General features: G+C 43.9%; 1 protein-coding gene across 3 annotated transcripts in view; it reads left to right on the forward strand.

Moving 5' to 3' along the window:
• Positions 1-3,575: 3,575 nt before the first annotated feature.
• The window catches only part of LOC137786569 (protein shisa-8), an 88,388-nt gene continuing 72,814 nt past the window's right edge, over positions 3,576-19,149 (forward strand). For 2 of the 3 annotated variants that reach the window (XM_068578523.1, XM_068578525.1), the window contains exons 1-2: positions 3,576-5,853; positions 6,118-6,750. In XM_068578523.1, coding sequence (XP_068434624.1) covers positions 6,185-6,750 — 566 coding nt within the window. In that variant the 5' untranslated portion in view covers positions 3,576-5,853; positions 6,118-6,184. The remainder of the gene's footprint in view (positions 5,854-6,117; positions 6,751-19,149) is intronic. The other variant, XM_068578524.1, reaches the window with a different exon arrangement.

The raw sequence follows: 19,149 nt of genomic DNA on the forward strand, positions 1-19,149 counted from the left end.
GATATCATCATTTCTTAATCACTTACTTTTCTCTCTTTTCTTCTGTTTTTCGGTTTGTATCATTTCAGTGCTTTCAGACTTTGACTTTCTCTTAAATGACTCCATTTTGTTTTCAAGGCCTTTCAATTATTTTGGCTCCCTTCATCATTCCTCTTTCACTCACTCTGATCGGTCATGGCCTTGTCTGGGTTACACTCACATAACTCAATCCCTTTTCTTCGTGCTAATCTCCACCCTGAACTAATCTATACCGAGTGACAGGCAGAGAGCACAGGACTGATGAGCAGCCTTGGCTTGAGGAAGGAAATGACACGGAGCGAGACAAAAAGAGCTGGACTGACAGTGGCACGACACATACGCCGGGATATGAGAGACAATGGGAGACATTTTGATGAGAGCAAGGGAAGATAAAATGAGAGATTACGAGGGAAGGACAAAGTGAAGGTAACGAGGGGATGTGGTTTGAAGTGGCAGCGGAGCCAGCAGGTGACTGAGATGAAGAGGTTGATAGAGGTTGGTTTTGAGGAAAACCTAACATGCTCGTCCCCTTTACGTTCATTCAAGATTTAATGGAAGAGGAAACGGGAGGAAGGAGAGGAGGAATAGAGGAGGAAAGAAGGTCACGGAACAAAAGGAAGGAGACAAGGGGAGAGGTGACACATGCAGGAAGAGAAGTGGAAATAAAAGGTTTAGAGCAGAATGTGAACATCTGGTGAATACAGTCACCTTATTTTCAATAGAATACACTAAAAAGTGTAAAAAAGTAAATGATACATATTAGGGAAGTAAACGAATAGAAACACATTTTCTGGATATGAACAGCATCAGATTCTTTGCAGTAATATCTGCTGACTGCCCCTCCCCCAACTGCCCTGTCACCAGGTTGTCACATGAACGTTGCAGCACGTCTTCTCAGCAGCTCTGTCGCGAGATAAGAAATGTTGCCATCCACTATTTCTGCGAGACCACAGATTCGTTGCATGTGGATGTTTTTTATTCTTCAGGCAAAGCCGGAGAACCCGCTGGTTGTCGTGCAGCCGTTACGTTTGAACTTCATTGTTTCAACACACACCATGATGTTGTTTTTGCCTTTACCGACAGGTTTCATTTAGTTGTTGTGTAGTTAGTTGTGCGTATTAGAGTGCATGTATGTGTGCATTTTCTAAGTATGCGACGTGTAAAATAATATTCTTTTTTTTTCAAAATATGTATTTGTGGCATTATTTGGGAGCTAAATTTAAACATCTTTTTTTTTCCCAAAATAATTATATATAAATATTGTAGGACTGCTTTTACAAAATATTTAGACAATGATATTTTTGATGAATAATCATCTGTAATGTTTACGTAATTGTTAAAAGCTGTTATAACAAATATAACAGCTAAAACAGTCTAAGTAAGTTCATGAAGTTACAGGACTTTACTCAAATGCTGCCTTTAAAACCAGCAAGCAACACTTCCCATATTACAATATTACATTATCTAGTTTCTTGTCACAACATCTCTATAACATTGATATATTTCCCAGCCTAACTAGAGGACTTCCAGGTGGGCAGGCCTACTTACGATGTAGTCCTGCCCACTTCCAGAATATAAATCTGAACACTTTTGTGCAGCAGAAGATGCAGATATAGCTTTTAGGTTGTACTGAAATATCCATACCCTGTTGCATGAGATGAGCCAGAGAAAGACCACGACAGCAACTCAGAGTGGGAAATGTGCTATTAGACCACATCCAAGCAGAGAGAGAGAGAGAGAGAGAGAGAAAGAGAAATGATTCAAGACAGATCACCTATTCAATCTGCGCTCTCGACCCTCCATCTCTCCCCGAAGACGCCTCCTCTCCATCCGTCTCATCCCTCTTTCCTTCCCATCTTGATTTTCAGCCAACACCCTTCGCTCCCCCGTCGCACGCCGCCTCTCGCATCGAGAGCCGGCGTCCAGCCTTTTCTGATGGTGGGAAACCAGTCTTTGTTCACCACAACTTTGATTTCTATCTCTTAATTAATGACCTGCTTTCCATTAGGTGGAATGTGCTGAGGACACTTTAATGTCAGACTGCAGGAAGGAGGAGGATTAGCTGATTTGTGGCTCATCACAGAGTGTGAAGTCACGGCACCGTGTCGGCACGCAATGTTTGTGTGCATTTTGCGAAGTGTGTGTATGTGAATTTCTTGACACAACTCCCGATGCACTCTGCCAACGCTTTTAAGTGAATTTAGGGCGAGAGGGTTGGACGGAGTACAAACAGCAAGGGAAGATGAGCTGGGGGTACTTGCAGCAGAAACAACAACAAAAGAAGTCAAACCGTGTGGCTCAAATGCATGAGTTTGCGGATAGTGTGTGAAAAAAATACAAAAAGATAGAAAAGGAGACTATGACAGGGAAATGAAAGAAAAGCCTTCAAGCTTTTATGTAAAAAAAAAAAAAAAGAAGTTTGGAAAAAAATTGAATATTTAAGATGAATAAAATGTTCGCCACTTAAAAACAGAATAAAATATTAAGCATCGTTTCCGTCGCTGCTTTTTCTCTCTCTCAGTGTTTTCTGATGAGGTTTGCCCGGTTCATGGTCGGACCCAGAGGCGCTACTTCTTCTGCGTCTTCAAAATCTAGTTCACACTCAACATTATTATCTGGGATTATTCAAAATTCATAACATTTTGCGTCTCCATCTCTATCTTCAGTCAATTTCCTGGGAATTTTCCCAGGCCTTGACTGATGACTATTGCCTCTCTCTTTCTATCCAGGTCTAATATGTCTCTTTCCTTCACGAAAACGCAGCTTTCCCCCCTCCTACCTGTCTGCACCCCCTTCCTATCTCCTCTCTTCCTCCCTCTATTCCTCTGTCAGTTCCTATTCCAGTCGCTTTCCCCATGTTTCTTAATCCCCCTCCCTTCCCCGCGATAATTCCTCTCCTCTTTCGCTCCCCAGCTCCTCTCTGTCAAGCCCTCTCTTTGGCAGCTGCTCTGCTCCCCTCTTGTCTCCTGCCCTCCTTCTCCCTTCCTGCCTCCCCCTTCCTTTTCTGTTTATATCACTCTTCCTTCCTCCTTTCCTCTTTCTCACCCCTCCATCCACTCCTCTCTCCCTCCCCCCTTCTCTAAATCAGCCCTTATAGACTGCAGCATCACACATGTTCCAGGCACGCTCGCGCAAAGACTGGGATGTGCAAAGGTGTCAGTAATTATACGCACAGGCACGAACGCACGGAGGCGCACACAGAAACATGCATTGCGCATGCACACTGAAAAGGTTAGACAGACAGCAGGTGAACCGAATGGATGCACAACAGATGACAGGAATGTAGGCGACATGAAAGGAACATGTGTGTTTGATAGTCGAGAGCCAAAAAAGAAAAGAAGAACGTGGGACAAAAGTGTCAGTGACACATAATGAGAGACAGAGGAGGAGAGTGAAAGGGAGAGTCAGCAGGCTGGAGCGGCGCTCATTTACGCACAAAAGACATATGTGTGTGTGTGTGTAGAGAGAGAGAGAGGAAGAGACAGAGAGAGAGAGAGGGGAGGAGTGAGTTGGAGAGGGAGGAGTGAGTGAGAGGGAGAGTGTGTGTAGTGTACATTGTCATCCAGTCCTGGCAGAGAGCAGCAGTAGTAGCAGCAGCGCGAGCATCACCAGCGGACGGGATAAAGACGCACTGAGCAGACCCGAGGCGGCGAGGACATAAGGAATACACACTGACGAAGAAGCAACAACAAAGGGAGAGGATGGAATAATAAAAAAAGGAAGCATTTTATTGCTTCTCCTTTCTCGTCCCACTTCTGTTTGGATCATCCCACAAGCAGAGCACCAGTGAAAACACATACATATGATATATATATAAAATTCCTATACATATATATCAAATTATGACTGTTTTCAAAGAAGCTGAAGCCGGACAAGGACTGAATTGACAGCAAAATCCATTGCATGACAAATTGGGAGATGATTTGCCTAAAAACTGTTGCATATTAATGCTTTGAGAATTTTCTTTTGTCCAGGGGGAAAAAAAAAAAGACAAAAAAAATACATTGATGCAAATGGAAAATTTGGATAAAAGGCAACTGAGTTGTTGAACAACAAAGAGCTTCTGCTGCAGGCAGTCCGATATTTCCAAGGGGGCTTCTTTTGAAAACAGGATATTTTTTGATCTGCCCTCATTGCCACACGGCTGTTTGGCTGTCGCATCTCCACTTGTCTCTGTCCTCCGCACGGGCTGGGAGAGTATTATTCCAATGAGGCTTTCACAAGTGCGACACTGAAAGTGCAGAGGGCAGTCCACGGGCTCTCTGACCCCGCGCTGGTATTTCCTCAGCAACGACAAAAGCCCCGCACAGCCCGGCTCGAGCTGAAAGGAAAGCGGGAGGTAAGTTGTGGGGGAACGAAAGAGGCAAAAATATCAAAGAGAGCTTAGAGGGAGATTATGATCAGAGAGTAAACAAAGCGAGATCATCAAAAACTGAGCCAAAAGCAAATCAAGGAAGGAGAGACACAACCGTCAGGATCCATTACGCGGGACCCTCCACTCTGGCCAAGCCGTCCCAGCATCTCATTTTTACAGCTGGATGCAGCAGCGCTGAGACATTAAGATCAGAGATTCAGTGTCACAACATCAGCACCACTCCTCTCCCACCTCTCTCTTTTCCTCCTCTCCTTTTTTAGTCTTAGCACTTGTAGGGCAGGACTGAGCAGGCTGACAGACAGATCACCCAGCTGGTGTCCCGGGTCTGAGAGAGAGACCCTGGGATCCACGCAGAGGAGGAGGAGGGGTGCCAGTGGAGGGTGCAGGCAGCAGCAACAGGAGCCCCGCACACGCCGAGGACGAACAAGCCGTTGGACTGCTTCTGTCTCGCTTAAAAGCTACAGACCGACACTGACGGAGCACTGTCACCAGGGGGATTTGAGCTGTTTGTGAGTGTTTGTGTGTGTGCTTGAGAGTGCGTGCGTGCGCGTGCGTGCATGTGTGTGTGTGTGTGTGTGTGCATGAGAAAAAACACGCCTCAGGTGCAAAAGCTTTTGGACTGTAATCATCAAAGGATTTCAGCTTGACGAGAGCCTGGAGCAATGTTTTAAAGAACACTGCTCAGCTGTTGTTACCTGTTGGGTCTTTGGCTGGAAACAGGAAGGAAATATCCTGCGCAGTCGTTACAAAATAAAAAGCTCAATACTGAATATCCCTCACAGAGGCTGGAGCTGCACATCTCAAGGAAGGAGTAACGTTCACCACAGTGGAGCAAGGTGGCAGCGAAAAAGATGCCCACCACGAGGATAAAAAAGCTCCCTTTGAACAGTGACATTGAGAGTAGGGGGATGATAGATGCAAGTTAAGCTCTCACAGGGACCGACGATTCCAGAGGAAAACCCTGCGCTCTGGTCAGAGTATTTCCAGGACATCAGAACTGATTTGACTCCAGCGTTGAGCATTAGAGTTGTTATCCACTCAGGAATATGAGTCCGTCTCAAGAGCAAAAAGCCTTTCATGTGGGAGCCCGTGACTATCTGCAAGTTTGAGAGGAATCCGCCTTCTTTTTCTGCAAACGTCGTCAGGAACCAAGAGTTCTCACTTTTCACGGATTATTCAACCACTCAGCAGGGGAGCTTAGTGCAGGAAATGCCAGAGGCAAGTTCCTTCGTAGGTAACAAGCCCTCCTAAACTACATTCCCTCCAAGCCACCGGATTTGGATTAGTCTACAACCGCCTCTGCTGTCTGCTGATGACGTATGGCTTTGTGAAAGGTGACATTTCCTGAATTTTGGAATATTTATCTGCCTTGATGAACACACATACTGTAAACAGCCGGGGACTGTGATGTGTCTGTGCATGTGAGTGTCTGCTCACAAGGAACTTACCCCTGTTGAGATGTGAGATAGATTTCTTCCACTCACTTGTTCCTCTGTCCCTTGACGACAATCTACCCCTCTGTAACTGTGTGCATTAAACCTCCCACAGAAACAAAGTCAATGCTGTTTTATTTATTCCCGGCATGCACGTAGGCTAAAACCTCTATCTCAATAATTCCTCCTACCGAAAAAGCTCATATTGTCGTTCAGTGACTATAAATTGAAGATCTGGATAAGAAGGATATATAATTCTGATATTCTTTTCTTTTTTTTTTAAAAACCCAGAAGCTTTACTATCATAAAACCTCCACATCGGCATTGAGCCACAGCGAGACACTGGAGTGAAACCAAGATGGCTACCTCCGTGCATCCGCTCTTGGTGAGCTTCTCCCTGGCCCTTCTGCTGGGCCTGACCTCTCTGGGTGGACTGAGCTCTTGGCCGTCAGGTCAGGCGTCTGCGCAGGTCTCCACCGACAACCAGACAACGGAGGCCTCCCTGATCCCGGAGGCCGCGCTGGCCACCCCGACACCGGAAGCGGAGGACAAAACGGCTCCCTCCAACGGTAACCGCTGCTGGGGTTACTATGATGTCATGGGCCAGTGGGACCCGCCTTTCAACTGCAACGCAGGTATCTACCTGTTCTGCTGCGGCTCCTGCTTCTACCGGTTCTGCTGCCAGTTCAAAATCCACAGCTTGGACCAGACTTCCTGCTCCAACTACGACACACCCGTATGGGCGAACACCGGGAAGCCGGAGAAACCCGTCACAGAGGTCCAAGAGGAACCGGACAAGGATCGGACCCACATGATCGTGTATATTATCTGTGGAGTGGTGGCCATCATGGTGTTGGTCGGGATTTTCACCAAGCTCGGGCTGGAGAAGAGTCAGGGAGGACAGACGGACATGACCAACTCCAGGTATGAACCGAGACAGGTGGATGACGTTGGTCATGAAGGGGGTTGGCAATTAATACGTAGACGATAGATGTGTTCATTATTAGCAGGGGAATACATGATGATGGCAATGATAAGGATGTCGATGTTGCCAACAATCATTATGCTACTGATGCATTTAGTTTCACAAGATTATCTTCAATTGACGGCTGGCTTGCTGGAAAGATTTATTCAATCAGCTCATTGAAAACTGTGTAAGAAGCTTTCTAATTTCGTAAATGTCTAAATGTTTGTATTGCTTCTATACAATACATATGTTTGACATTTTCAAAAATCAAGATCATTTTCAGATCAATAGATTGCTCATTATATTCATATTGTCCAGCTTCATGTTGTTGGGATGAGAGGATAAAATAAAGAGTTGTGAAGTGGTACTTTGGCAACCCACGGATGAGAGAATAAAAGTCCCAATAATTTGTCCCATAGATGACGTTAATATGACTGTTGAGTTCTTCTTTGGCTTTGGTTGTCAGGGTTGGACTGGCCATCGGGAGAACCGGCCATTTTTCCAATGGGCTCGTCAACATCTGGCTACAGTGTCATATGAAGCATATTACTTCTAAACAAAGCGATGGCATTAGTTATTATTTCATTGGTAGACAAAAAACAAGAAAATAAGATACTGCCAGCAGACATTTACTGGCTCACTTCTCTTTTAGTACAGACTAATGTCCTCCCCTCACCTGCAGCCCTGCACCAAGCTAACGCAGCTTCTCCAATGAGACAGCGCCGACTAAAACCAAGCACCAATTGAAAGCATCACAAAATGATCAAATTATTGTACATGATGGCACTTTTGGCCATTATTGATTGTACATCAGACGGAGGGCAAAATTATCCTACGAATACAATAATTATCGGACATCTGGCGACGCTGATGCAGACACCAAGCTAATATTGACTCTCCGCTAAACTCCCAGTAAGACAGGGAACAAGCTGCCACCTTCATTTTCAAAGTAATACAGCGTGAATGGGATAAGTAAAGGTAAAAAAAACAACAAAAAAACGATCCATAATATGAAATCTCATGTGTTCATGCATGTACATGTACACGTGTAATTTCCTGCATGTGTCAATGAACGTGTTTATGCATATGTGTGAGAAGGTCACCAGCTGGGTAATGAATCAAGTGACTGAATCACAGAGAGGTGATAATGGGTGTGATGTTTGTATGCAACAGAGAGAGAGAGAGAGAGAGGACCGGCTGGAGGTCAGGGAGTGGGAAATGGACGGCGATAGTGGGGGAGCAGTTTGGGGGATATTACCGTGCAGTTGTGTGGTGTTTTCTCTGTATCAGTGTTGCGGTTTCACATTGATGGGTGATTGATTGCTGTGACACAACTATGACTGTGGCAATGCGTGGCCTCCAGTGAACAATGAGATGGGAGAGGGTGGTTTTTTGGAAGGGTGGATTATTGAGCGGATCTGACTGGAGTGCAGCCAACGGCTAATTCTAGTGTAGAGAACAGGGTTGTGTGTTTGTGTGTGTGAGGGGGAGAGTGGGAGAGGAAGAGGAAGAGATGGAGACAGAGTGTGGGTGTGACCGACCAGCCCATCGGGTGTTAAGAGTCGGGCCATTGGGGCTCCTTTAAAACCCTGTCATTACCAGACCTCCTCTCAACCTTGCAGGGCAGGATGGGAAAAGGATGAGGAAGAGGAAGAGGAGGACAGCGGTGGACATCAGCACGCATTAGTGTTATACTTCACTGAGCCACTCAAAACACAATGAAGGCTGCAGCTCTTGGCCAGTTTTCTCCCCTGAATCAAACAGTTATGTGTGGCGCTCTGTACTTGAAAGAAATGATTGTTTGGGAGATCTTTTTTTTAATCTGGTTGGTTGCCGTCGTCACATACAGGTCAAAAGATATTCAGCATCGTTCTTGAAGTTTCTCAGAAGCGACATGTGAATGCCTCCAATCAGCAGGACAGATGTTGGCAAGCGTCCTGCTGAAGCGTCCTTGAGCAAGACGCTCTGCTCACTTTGACCTTCCAGGATGGAAACATTTTCCCCAATGAAAATAATTAAGATAGCTGATGGAAATCTATGATTATTGCTACCAGTCCTCTTTAAAATCAAGCTGTTAGTTAAGGCGCAATCATGACGAGAACAATTTTTTTTGAGCAATCAATTTTTCGTATTCGCAAATATGAAATGAGTCCTCTGATTGGCTGAGACTGTGACTCACTTGTCGTATTAGGAACAGACCAATGCGTTTCGGATCGGAGCCTTCATCAGGGCCGTAAAACACATCACAAACCTCCATTGAATACAATGGGTATGAAGGAAACCTGATACAAAAAAACACATATCAGGCAATTGTCACCCACACACATAGGGGGGGCTGTGTGTGCCGTCATGTTGCTTCAGGGAAATCACATTTGCAAACTATCAGTGGCACAAGGGGGGTTTACCTTGATCCCGCGATAATCATATCACACGGACATCCATCTTGTCAGACCCCGAGTGACGCGTTCGCGTTGAAACCACGGCGGCTCGGACCAACAAGAGTCCTGTGAGGAGCTCCTGGCAGCTGCAGGTGAAGTTCAGATGTGTGTGAGACGACACAGAGATATTTTAATAGAGACAGAACAGGGACATGGGAGAAAGGCTATGTTGGGGAAACTCAGCCAATGAGCACCGAGCTAACGCTGTGTTGGTGTGGTCCAGGAGTTAAAGGACAGTCCACTGGAGCGTGAGGAAGGGAGCGATAAAGGGAGAAAGTTACAAAAGAGAGGAGGTGCTGATGAGTGAAGGGCTTAGCTGATTTGCCACTGAGAGCTGTGGATGGCTGGTTAGCTTCACGGCCCGGCTGCATGAATAATGATTATCGAGTCTTTCAAAACTTGCTGAGAAGACATTTTCACTCTTGAGGGCTTGTTTTAACACCTTTGGGCTCCTCTCTGCTCCTTTTAGGATGGACCTGGAAGTTTAGTTTAAACTGCTTTGGTGTCGGGGTTATTATATCTTATTAAAAGCCTATTTCAAGGTACTTGGAAGATCTTTTTTCATCCTTTTCACTGCTTACAGATAATCAGTTTTCATCGGAGTTTGGTAATCCAAACGTGTTTTGTGAGTCTGGGGAAAAACAGGTCTCTCTGAGATATTCTGGGAAAGATTTTGGGGGATTATGGTGCGGGTAGGCTGAGGGAAAAATGTGATTTCATGACTGATAAATGGTTAGTTATACTGATCATAATTGTCTTTTTATCCAAACATGTCTTGCGGACTATAAGGGTGTGTTCAGCCTAAACACACATTTTAGAGGCAGCACTTTGCACACAAAGTCGGTGAAGTGACACAAATGTAAGCAAATAGAAAACACAAACTTTTGAAAAGGTTTCAAATTTAGAAAAAAAGAGTACCCTTCCCTCAAGTTGTGTGATTGCCCGAGCGCACTGACACACGAAGAGAGATGATGTTTCAGGACAAAACAGAAATAATAGAAGCAGAAACCGCTGATTGTTGGTTGTCAGCTAAAATGTAAATATCCCAAAATCCATTCCGTTTGAGACCCCAATTACGAAAAACAAAGTCACGATTTTGGATCGTATCTGAGTTTCCCCGTGAGAAACTGCAGACCGGATGAGCACGGGTCAAATCCCCCCAAAAACCAAAAAGCATCCTCATTTTAAAATTCATTCTCAACCTGCATACATTTGACAGCGAGACACCCAGTTGTGAGCAAGAAAGTGGTGCGGCTGTGTGCGTAAACATGTGTGTGTGTGTGTGTGTGTGTGTGTGTGTGTGCGTGTTTGTGTGTGTGTGCGTGTTTGTGTCTGTGTGCACTCAACGAATAAATCCAGCCACAAAGCTGTTAAGGTGGTAATGCGCTGAAACCCTGGGTCAGGCAATCATAACAGGCAGCGGTGCAATGATGTATAGCCCCAAACACACATGTGCACCCGCACACGCACACACACCGACACACACACACACGTATCCCTCTCATTATAAGACGACCCCCCCCCCCCCACTGCTTCTCCTCCCAAGCGGCTGTTTGTGTTTTTGTTTTTCTCTCAGTCTGTCTGCTGCTGCGTCTGTTGTGTGGAAACTGCTGCAAAGCTAAATTAAAAATGAATCATATCCTTTGATACGGGATTCAGCTGTGGGAATTAATAGGCCGCATCAAGTTTTGTTTTTTTTAACGACAGATCAGCTCATCATATTATGGACTGTGGCTTCATTGAAGGCGAAGAGTGAATATAGAGGGAGGAAGAAGAAAGAGGACGCACACAAGGTCCTTTCAGGGAGAAAACAGGTTATTTTACCAAGAATGTTGGAAGCTGACACTTTTTTTTTTTTTATCATTGAGGCAAATTGGTAGAAATCAGCTCAGCTAACATGTCGACAAGGTGCCAAAAAGCCCGGAGCAGCAATGTGCTGACGTGAGACCAACATGTAATCTGTAGCCGTAATAATCAGTTCCAGTTGCAATTAAGCTGTTGGCCAATAAATATTTGGCGCATACGCCTTCATAAAATCAAACTATAAAAATACCCTTGCACAGCATAACTCAAAACACTGCTTCTGGTGCATTAAGCACTTTGAAGACAATAAAACAACACTTAACCGCCAACTGCATCAATAATCTAAATGCCAGGAACGAAATAATGCCAGTTTAAGAAGCACCGAATAAGAACAGGCTGTCTTCTGCACGCTCAAAAAATACATGCAACCACCAGACATCCAGGCATTGGTGGAAGAAGTCATTGTTAAGTTACACCTAAAGTACCAAAAGTGAAAGTAGGGACTGAACAGTCAAATATTGTACTATTAATATTTAAGATTGTGCTAATTTGAACTGCTAGTTTGATCTACATCAAAACATCACGAGATCTTCATGTGTTTGTAGCGTCTCTGTCCCGTGATGAAGCACAAATATCTCTAAAGAAATCAGAAAACCCCTCTGTGTCATCAGGCAGCTTGTCCCAGAGATCAGGAACAGAATAACTGGATTCATCTGGATCTACTTCTGGGTTCAGCTAGAAGACTTCTGCCTGAAAGGCCTGTTTGGGTTTTAGTCCGTCATGTACCGAGGAGCCAAACCATCAATACTTTCTAGACTATTAGCAGGATTTTTAAAGGTATTGTTTCCTTGCGCCGGAAGCCAGCACCAGAGTAATATGCTTCAAATGCCCATGTATGCTTATGGACTCTGTCTGCGTCACTTTGAATGAGCCGGAGCCGTGAACAGGAACGGTGTGAAAAACTGTCATTTGAGAAAAACAGCGACATGCAAAGCAAAACGTTGCGCGTTGATGGAGAAAATGATTGTGCTTAATTAGAAGGACCCTTATGAATTCACATCACTAATCATGCAAACAATCCTGTTCATGCGTTACGCACGCACAAGTGCTGACGAGGAAGGATTACTCTTATCAAGCGTTGTGTTCATCACCTTCATCGGTGACCTTGTTAACACGGCCGATCATGTCTTGAATGTCACGGTGATTATGGCGACACTTTACTCGGATAGATCGCCTCTTGTGCTTTTGTTTGGGAGAACAAGTGACCACTTGATACCTGAATCTGTTAATAGAGAAATATTCCTCCTGATACACACACACACACACTTACTCATTGTACTATCACTCAATGTAATATCATTGTACCACTTATCATAAGTTATTCCAGTGAACTGCCGTGTGTTCAAGGGCACATGCGATTGAACGACCCACTAGGGATCCAAACAACCATTCCCAACAACCATTTTATTCCTCTATCGTATTGTGTTTCATCAACAGCGCTTTCTATTTCCTTTATTGTTCGGCCGCAGTGGTGCTCTCCATCTTCGGCTATGACAGGTATTCAGAGCCAAGAGATACGCACGTGCACGCGGCTCCGCTTCCCTGAAAACTGTTACAGCAGTGGCCGGATGAATCGAGCAGTTTATGGTGAAGTGTGCACTCCAAATGAGGTTTTTGCATTAAGGCCTGAAGGTGGTACAAACTGATGATGCGGGGTTTAGTTGCTTTTTCATTTTGACCAAAGGTTTGCAGGTTCTGCACGCAAAGAAAAAAAGAAAATCAATTAAAATTTCAAACGGAATATGACACGAAACAGATCAAACAATTCTTCAACATGACTGGTTGATGTAAAACGGGTCTTCAGGCTTCCGCGCTGTGTCACCTCTATTATTGGAGTGATTTCTATACTCTCCTTGCATTAAAAATTGTTTATTTTTTTTATTTTTGACTCAAGCAGTGTGGCTTGTTGAGCTCACTTCCTCCTCGTCTTCCTCCATCCTTAATAAAATAACCTCTTTCTGGCTACAGCAGGATAAAGTGCAAACTTTGACACGACCAAAGTGCACTCAAATAAACAAGGTTATTTATTGTTTCTGCATTTTATTAGCATCTATGCACGCTTAGGTAAGAATAATGAATATCGTCAACCTAAACATTTCATTACTGACTTTAATTTATGCTTCCCTTTGCCAGTAAAATGCTCTTTAAAACGAAGGCCAGAGTGATCTCTGGCAGTTGTACTGCAGAAGTGATTAAACATACACACTTATTTTCAGCACTAAAACACACGCTTAGCTCTCAGCCCGCTGCTGGCTTTCATGCACCAGCCTCGCGCTTTCTTTGACGCATTTTACATGTTGTACCTTCTTCATCTGGTTAAAGGGTTTAACCAGCAAAGTTGAGGTCAACGGCTCACAGAAGCAGCGCCGCGCTGCAGCACAGTCCCGTGTGTTTTCACACATCCGACCAAACCAAAAATATGGTTGGTTTGTCGTTGTTGTCTTGACCTACATGTCTTGTTCACATGTGACCAATCAATAAACTGCAGCAGTGCAGCGCTCGCTCAGATCGCGTGTCTATTGGGAGCAGGCCGGTTGATTGGCGCCCCGTGATGCCGCCCGCTGCGTCCACTCACTGATTTGTGCTTTGTAGTTAGATGTACAGTTACTGCGAGAAAGAAATCAAGAATGATGGTTATCAGACAAAATATAATCCAGTCGCTGGTTGTTTTATTAACTATCTAAGGTTACGCAGCTAGCTTAGATAACTTAGGTTGGTGCCTTTTATTTTCTAGCAATACTCAGGATCAGATTTAAAGAGGAATCGTGCCAGTGGAGGAATTAATTACGTTTCCCAAATACTGTAAGCAATGCAGTACTGGAGTACCTCCTTTTCCAATTAGGAGGTACATACGTATGAATTGATATTATATATATATATATATATATATATATATATATATATATATATATATATATATATAAAACTCCTACTAGTACAGTAAAAACTGTACTTATCTGACAGCTACTTCACAGATAAAGATTTTTGCTTCCACATGTGATTAGTTTATGGAGTGGGTTGTTTATTTATAGATTGAATTACCCAACAGCATGTGGGTAGTTATATTTAGCTTAATCTTGACCAGTTATAAGATAACTGGTCAGACAGGATGTAAGACAGGATGTCTGGTGGGGGAAAGTCTTATTAACCATCTGATCCACTGGTCCCGTCTCCTTATGGCGCTGGTTTACAGCAATTGCTCAGCGTCTGCTCAAGGTCTGGTGTGCACTACTATATACGATTCGACTCTAAAAAGAGGGTAATCATGATAGCTACAACCAAGGAGGATCAGAAGATACATTTGACTTTTTCTTTTATGGGAGACCAGGAGCTGAATGTGCTGCACAAAGTCAGATATTTGGGTCACATCTTCAGGAATGACCAAAGTGATGATGACGATGTGCAGCGGCAGTGTTGCAAACTTCACCCACCAGCCAATATGCTGGCAGGTACATTTCATATGTGTACAGAAGATGTGAAAACTGCTCTCTTTGGAGCCGACTGTGCTCCTCTGTGTGCAGCCCACCTGTGGTGCAGTCAGGCAACAATGAAAAAGATTCAGGTGGCATTTAACGATGCTCTCAGAATCTCGCTCAAGCTTCTCAGATGCACAAGTGCAAGTCATCTGTTTGTGACTCGTAATGTTCCCGCTTCCCATGCTGTGTTGAGGAATATTTGATCTACCAATTTAAATGATGAATAAATGAGTCAGAAAAGGAAATCCTAAAAATCTTAACACACAGTGATACGAAGTGTTCTTCTTGTTTCTGGAAACACTGGAACAAGAGTCTGCTTTTCACTTCATGATTATACATGTGTCCTCGTATTGTATTTAATATATTGTCGTTGTATTTGTGTTTGTTGTTAAATGAACCCATGGGTCTGAAAAATGAAATAAATATAATAACCAGTAATATTAGTCCAACTACGACTTCGGCATTATGAATAAAAGACTTCTACTTCTCAATCTCAATACTTCCTCCGGCACCAGACGTGTGCATACGTCTGTGTACACGGACAGAGATGTGTCTTCACATGTCCGAGAGCCGCCGCTGTGTCGCTTGTGCTGTGATTGTAACTCCGCACCACACCTCAGTGCAGTAGCGCTCAGAGAGACAGATTGCTGCAGAGCCCGAAGTTCCTCAGCTCAACTGTTGCTGCAGTGACTCCACAGCACGTTTTCGGTCCTCTTCGTGTGCGAATGCTCCAGTTCTTCCTCTTCCTCCCTCGTCCAGTCAAACAATTGCACAACACTGGATGCTGCTATTTCTCCTCCTGTTTCTTCACCTCATCTTCGTCTTTCTCTCGTTCTCTCTGTCCTCTTGAATGAAAGATGTAGCAGGCATCACGCAGAAGAGTGTGCATGCAGATGGCAGGAGATTTTGCATATTCATACATCATGCTCCCAGTGAAGTACATTAAAAATTGCAAAGGCACTGCAACTTTTTTTTTCCAATAGCACCTTTCAACAGCAAGGCAATTCAAAGTGATTTACCTCAGACATAAAGGCATTGAGAATAGATAAAACGTAGGACAGAATATAATCAAAATTGCACTCACACTTCTCTTCTGATCTCTGTATTTCCCCGATGGCGCAGCGTAAACACACACCGTGTGTGAGGGGTTGAGGAACTTCACTTGGCTGTCCACTAACTCGTTGCTCTTGCAACTAATATCGAGCAGATGGAGAATTAGACTGAAATGTAAATGCTTGCATTAAATTAATACGACAGTTCCTTGTATTTAAAGACAAATCTTGCGTGTAGAGGAACTTCTAGCAAAGTGAGAAGTCGGCGCTCCGCAGAGTGAAGTATTTTTTTACCCATCGAAAGCGCAACAGATTATTTTTTATGCTAACGTTCGTATTTTTTACCTGGGCCCTCACAACTTAATACAATGAACCTAATAAAGAAATAAAACATGTTTGCACCTTTTACCTTTTTGCTTAATTCAGTCTTAATTAACTAATCCAAGTCTTGTTTTTGAAATCTCCCTTTAACATCCACACTGTCAAAATCAGCTTAATCTTGTGGACGACTGCTCTCCAGCAAAACAAACTCAACATCAGCATCTCTTCCTCTCATCCAAGTGTCCAGCGATGTCATACAGCAACATCGCAAAAACAAGTACTTTCAGCGAGCGTTGAGCATCTTTTAGCGGCTGCTGTCTGCGGCGTTCTTGTGTTGTTCCCAGCAGTTACTTAAACACAGAAACATGGGAAAATAGGTTCCAGGTTGAAAAATACCAAACGTACTCCATAACCTTTCCCACATCTTCCCTTTGTTCCGCATCAACATTACAAAAGCCCCGTTGCCTCCTCTCCTCTATTGCAGCTACTGGCCAAAGCACCCGTCCTTCTTCTTCCGTGAGATATTAATATCAGATTTTCATCAAAGCCAAAACACCCAAATTAGCATACCAGATATCGACCATACGTAGCTTAAACACCACATGCCACTTTATGTTTGAAAAGAGGAGAAATTCTAGATAAATGAAGTGTGATAACATCATAATGAGAGGTTTATTTTTGATCACGGCTGTGGGCTGTTGAAAAGGATCTGTGTCCTTTTTGACTTTCTAATTTGAAGGCACCGTAGGAGGTTTGTGGGAGGCTCCATTGTTAAAGTGTGTGACTATATCTCCGTCTATTCAGTCAAACAATGTTTGGCTAACTCCTCTGAACTGGAGAGAGTGTGAGTTACTGTGAGCCTCTCTCTCTGACTGCGTACGCTTGTGTGTACAGTCTACATGGAGGTTGAGAACAGGCCGTCCAGCGTGGGCTCCATTTTCACTCCAGTGATCCCGGTAATGGTCTTGTCCCAGTGTGGATTGACGCTGGCTCCAAGTCGCCTCGACAGAAAATCAACTGCTTACGTGTCGATGTTTGCTGAAGCGCGCACAGCAGCAAGCATTATCGCTGCCTGTGTATAGCTGGTCATCTCTCTTTCTCCTGCTCCTCTGTCTCACCACCGACTCTACATTTCAAAATCTATCGGTACATCTATTCGTCCGGCCGTCCATCTCATTTTTATTCATCGCCATCTCGCCATTCTCAGCTATTATGCATATCTTCATTTCTTTGCAATCTGCCCTTCGACCTTCTGTTTCTTCCTCATCGTTTTAGTACTTTCAGTCAGAGGGGAGAAGAATACTGAACCATTTTACTCAGGGAGACATACTGTCACCTGAGAGTACAGTAAAGTAGCCTCCTGTTCAAAGCATTCGTGGTTGCAAATGAATGTGTATAGCTTGAATAGAAATACATTGTGTTCAATTAGCTTATTGCCGCTTGTAATTTGTCATTCACAAATGGTTGTGTACATCCATACATCTCTAGGCCTAAGAACTTGCCATCCGACAGCATATTTGTTAGCTTGATCGCTAACGGGTCAATAGCGTTGCAGTTTATTCAAAGCAAGTACCATTGACTCATAACTGTCGTTTTGGAGCAGTTTATACCACGACAGAGGAGATTGCATCCAAATGAAACACGTTTTATTGCTATTCTCATCATCATTTATCTGCAGATCATGACAGCGCTGTTGCTAATGAGACAACACAGCTCATATTTATTAGTGTAAGCACTCATTTCACTCAGGTTGTTATTAGTAATGGACCTCAACCAATCGGCTCTGTTGCATGTGGCTGTGAGTGTGTATTGTTGTCTCTTACTTTCCTATCTATCCTTCCCCTCTCATCCTCTACCCACCGTAGCTCGTTGCCTTCGTAATCACATCTCAACTCTAATCTCCAAACACCATCGCACCCACAGGAAAGCTTAAACTTAAACACAGAGATTAAACAAGAGAAAAAGATCCATCACCTTCGACATCCATCCCCCCCCCTCTTCTCTTCCTTCAGCCTTCACCATCCATCCCTATCCGACCATCTCCAACCATTCCTTCTCTTTATAGTCCAAAAAATAATTACCCGCTCGCTGGTATCGCCCGAACCGCCGTACATCTTCAGCATTGTGCAGGGACGGGGGATGAAACAAGAGTGTGGATGAGGGGGAACTCAGAAGGGGGAAGAACGGGATGGCACAGAGAGGAAGATTTCACTTCTTTACTTTGCTCTCTACTTTCATCTCTTACCATCATCCTCGTTCATCTTCTGTTTGCTTTTCATATTCGTATGCTTGTGCTCGTCTCGTTCCCCCTTGGTCTCCCTTTGTCTCGAACATGCTCTGTTCTCTCTCTCTCTCTCTCTCTCTCTCTCTCTCTCTCTCTCTCTTCTCTCTCTCTCTCTCTCTCTCTCTCTCTCTCTCTCTCTCTCTCTCTCTCTCTCTCTCTCTCTCTCTCTCTCTCTCTCTCTTCACCATTCATTCTCTCCTCCTCTCAGCCCCATTTCTTTTCCAAAGTTAAGAAATGTCCCTGCATGGACTGGTCCTTAAAACTATCCAACCTGTTTTGTTTTTTTCTCCACTAGCACCAGCAAGCGCACACACTCAGACACAAATCTTCATCGAGACGCACAATAACACGCACAACCTTGTCGCAACAGGCTGCAGAGTGCATTGCCTATCTGTGTTGAGACCGGTCTCAGCCATCGTTTCTCACTTTTCGGGAACAAAGAGCCGTGTTCTTCCTCCTCCTCTCATGTCAGCCGAAAGACAGAGAGAGAAGATACAAAAACAAAGTTGAAACAAGACGGTTTCATGTGTTTTCAGCTCTTTTCTTCTCTCAGTTATCATGCTATATGCACTATGTGCACTATTATGGTGACATACACATCAATAGTCATAATTTGATGCTATCACACTGGTGCACTTCATGCGGCCGCTGTGGTGCTGTGGTTCAGTAAAAAGTACTTCTTCCACTGCTGTTCCTTACATATTCGTTGGAATATTTTAACTTTGTTTCAGATACATATTTGTTCTTAATTGCTCAGTTTGTCTGTTTGTTGCAAAGGGTCTAAATCAGTACGAGAATATTAAATCAGTGTAAAACAAAATTCCAATTGCTTTGTTGTTTTAGTTAGAAACAAAACACAGTTGCTGTTCATCCAAATTTGACCCAGAATCCAAAAATTAATTCAAACGGCTGAATGTATTAC

The sequence above is a fragment of the Clinocottus analis genome, unplaced genomic scaffold, assembly GCF_023055335.1.
Source record: "Clinocottus analis isolate CAN_PGR_092001 unplaced genomic scaffold, fCliAna1.0.p SCAF_16, whole genome shotgun sequence".
In the NCBI taxonomy this organism is placed as follows: Eukaryota; Metazoa; Chordata; class Actinopteri; order Perciformes; family Cottidae; genus Clinocottus; species Clinocottus analis.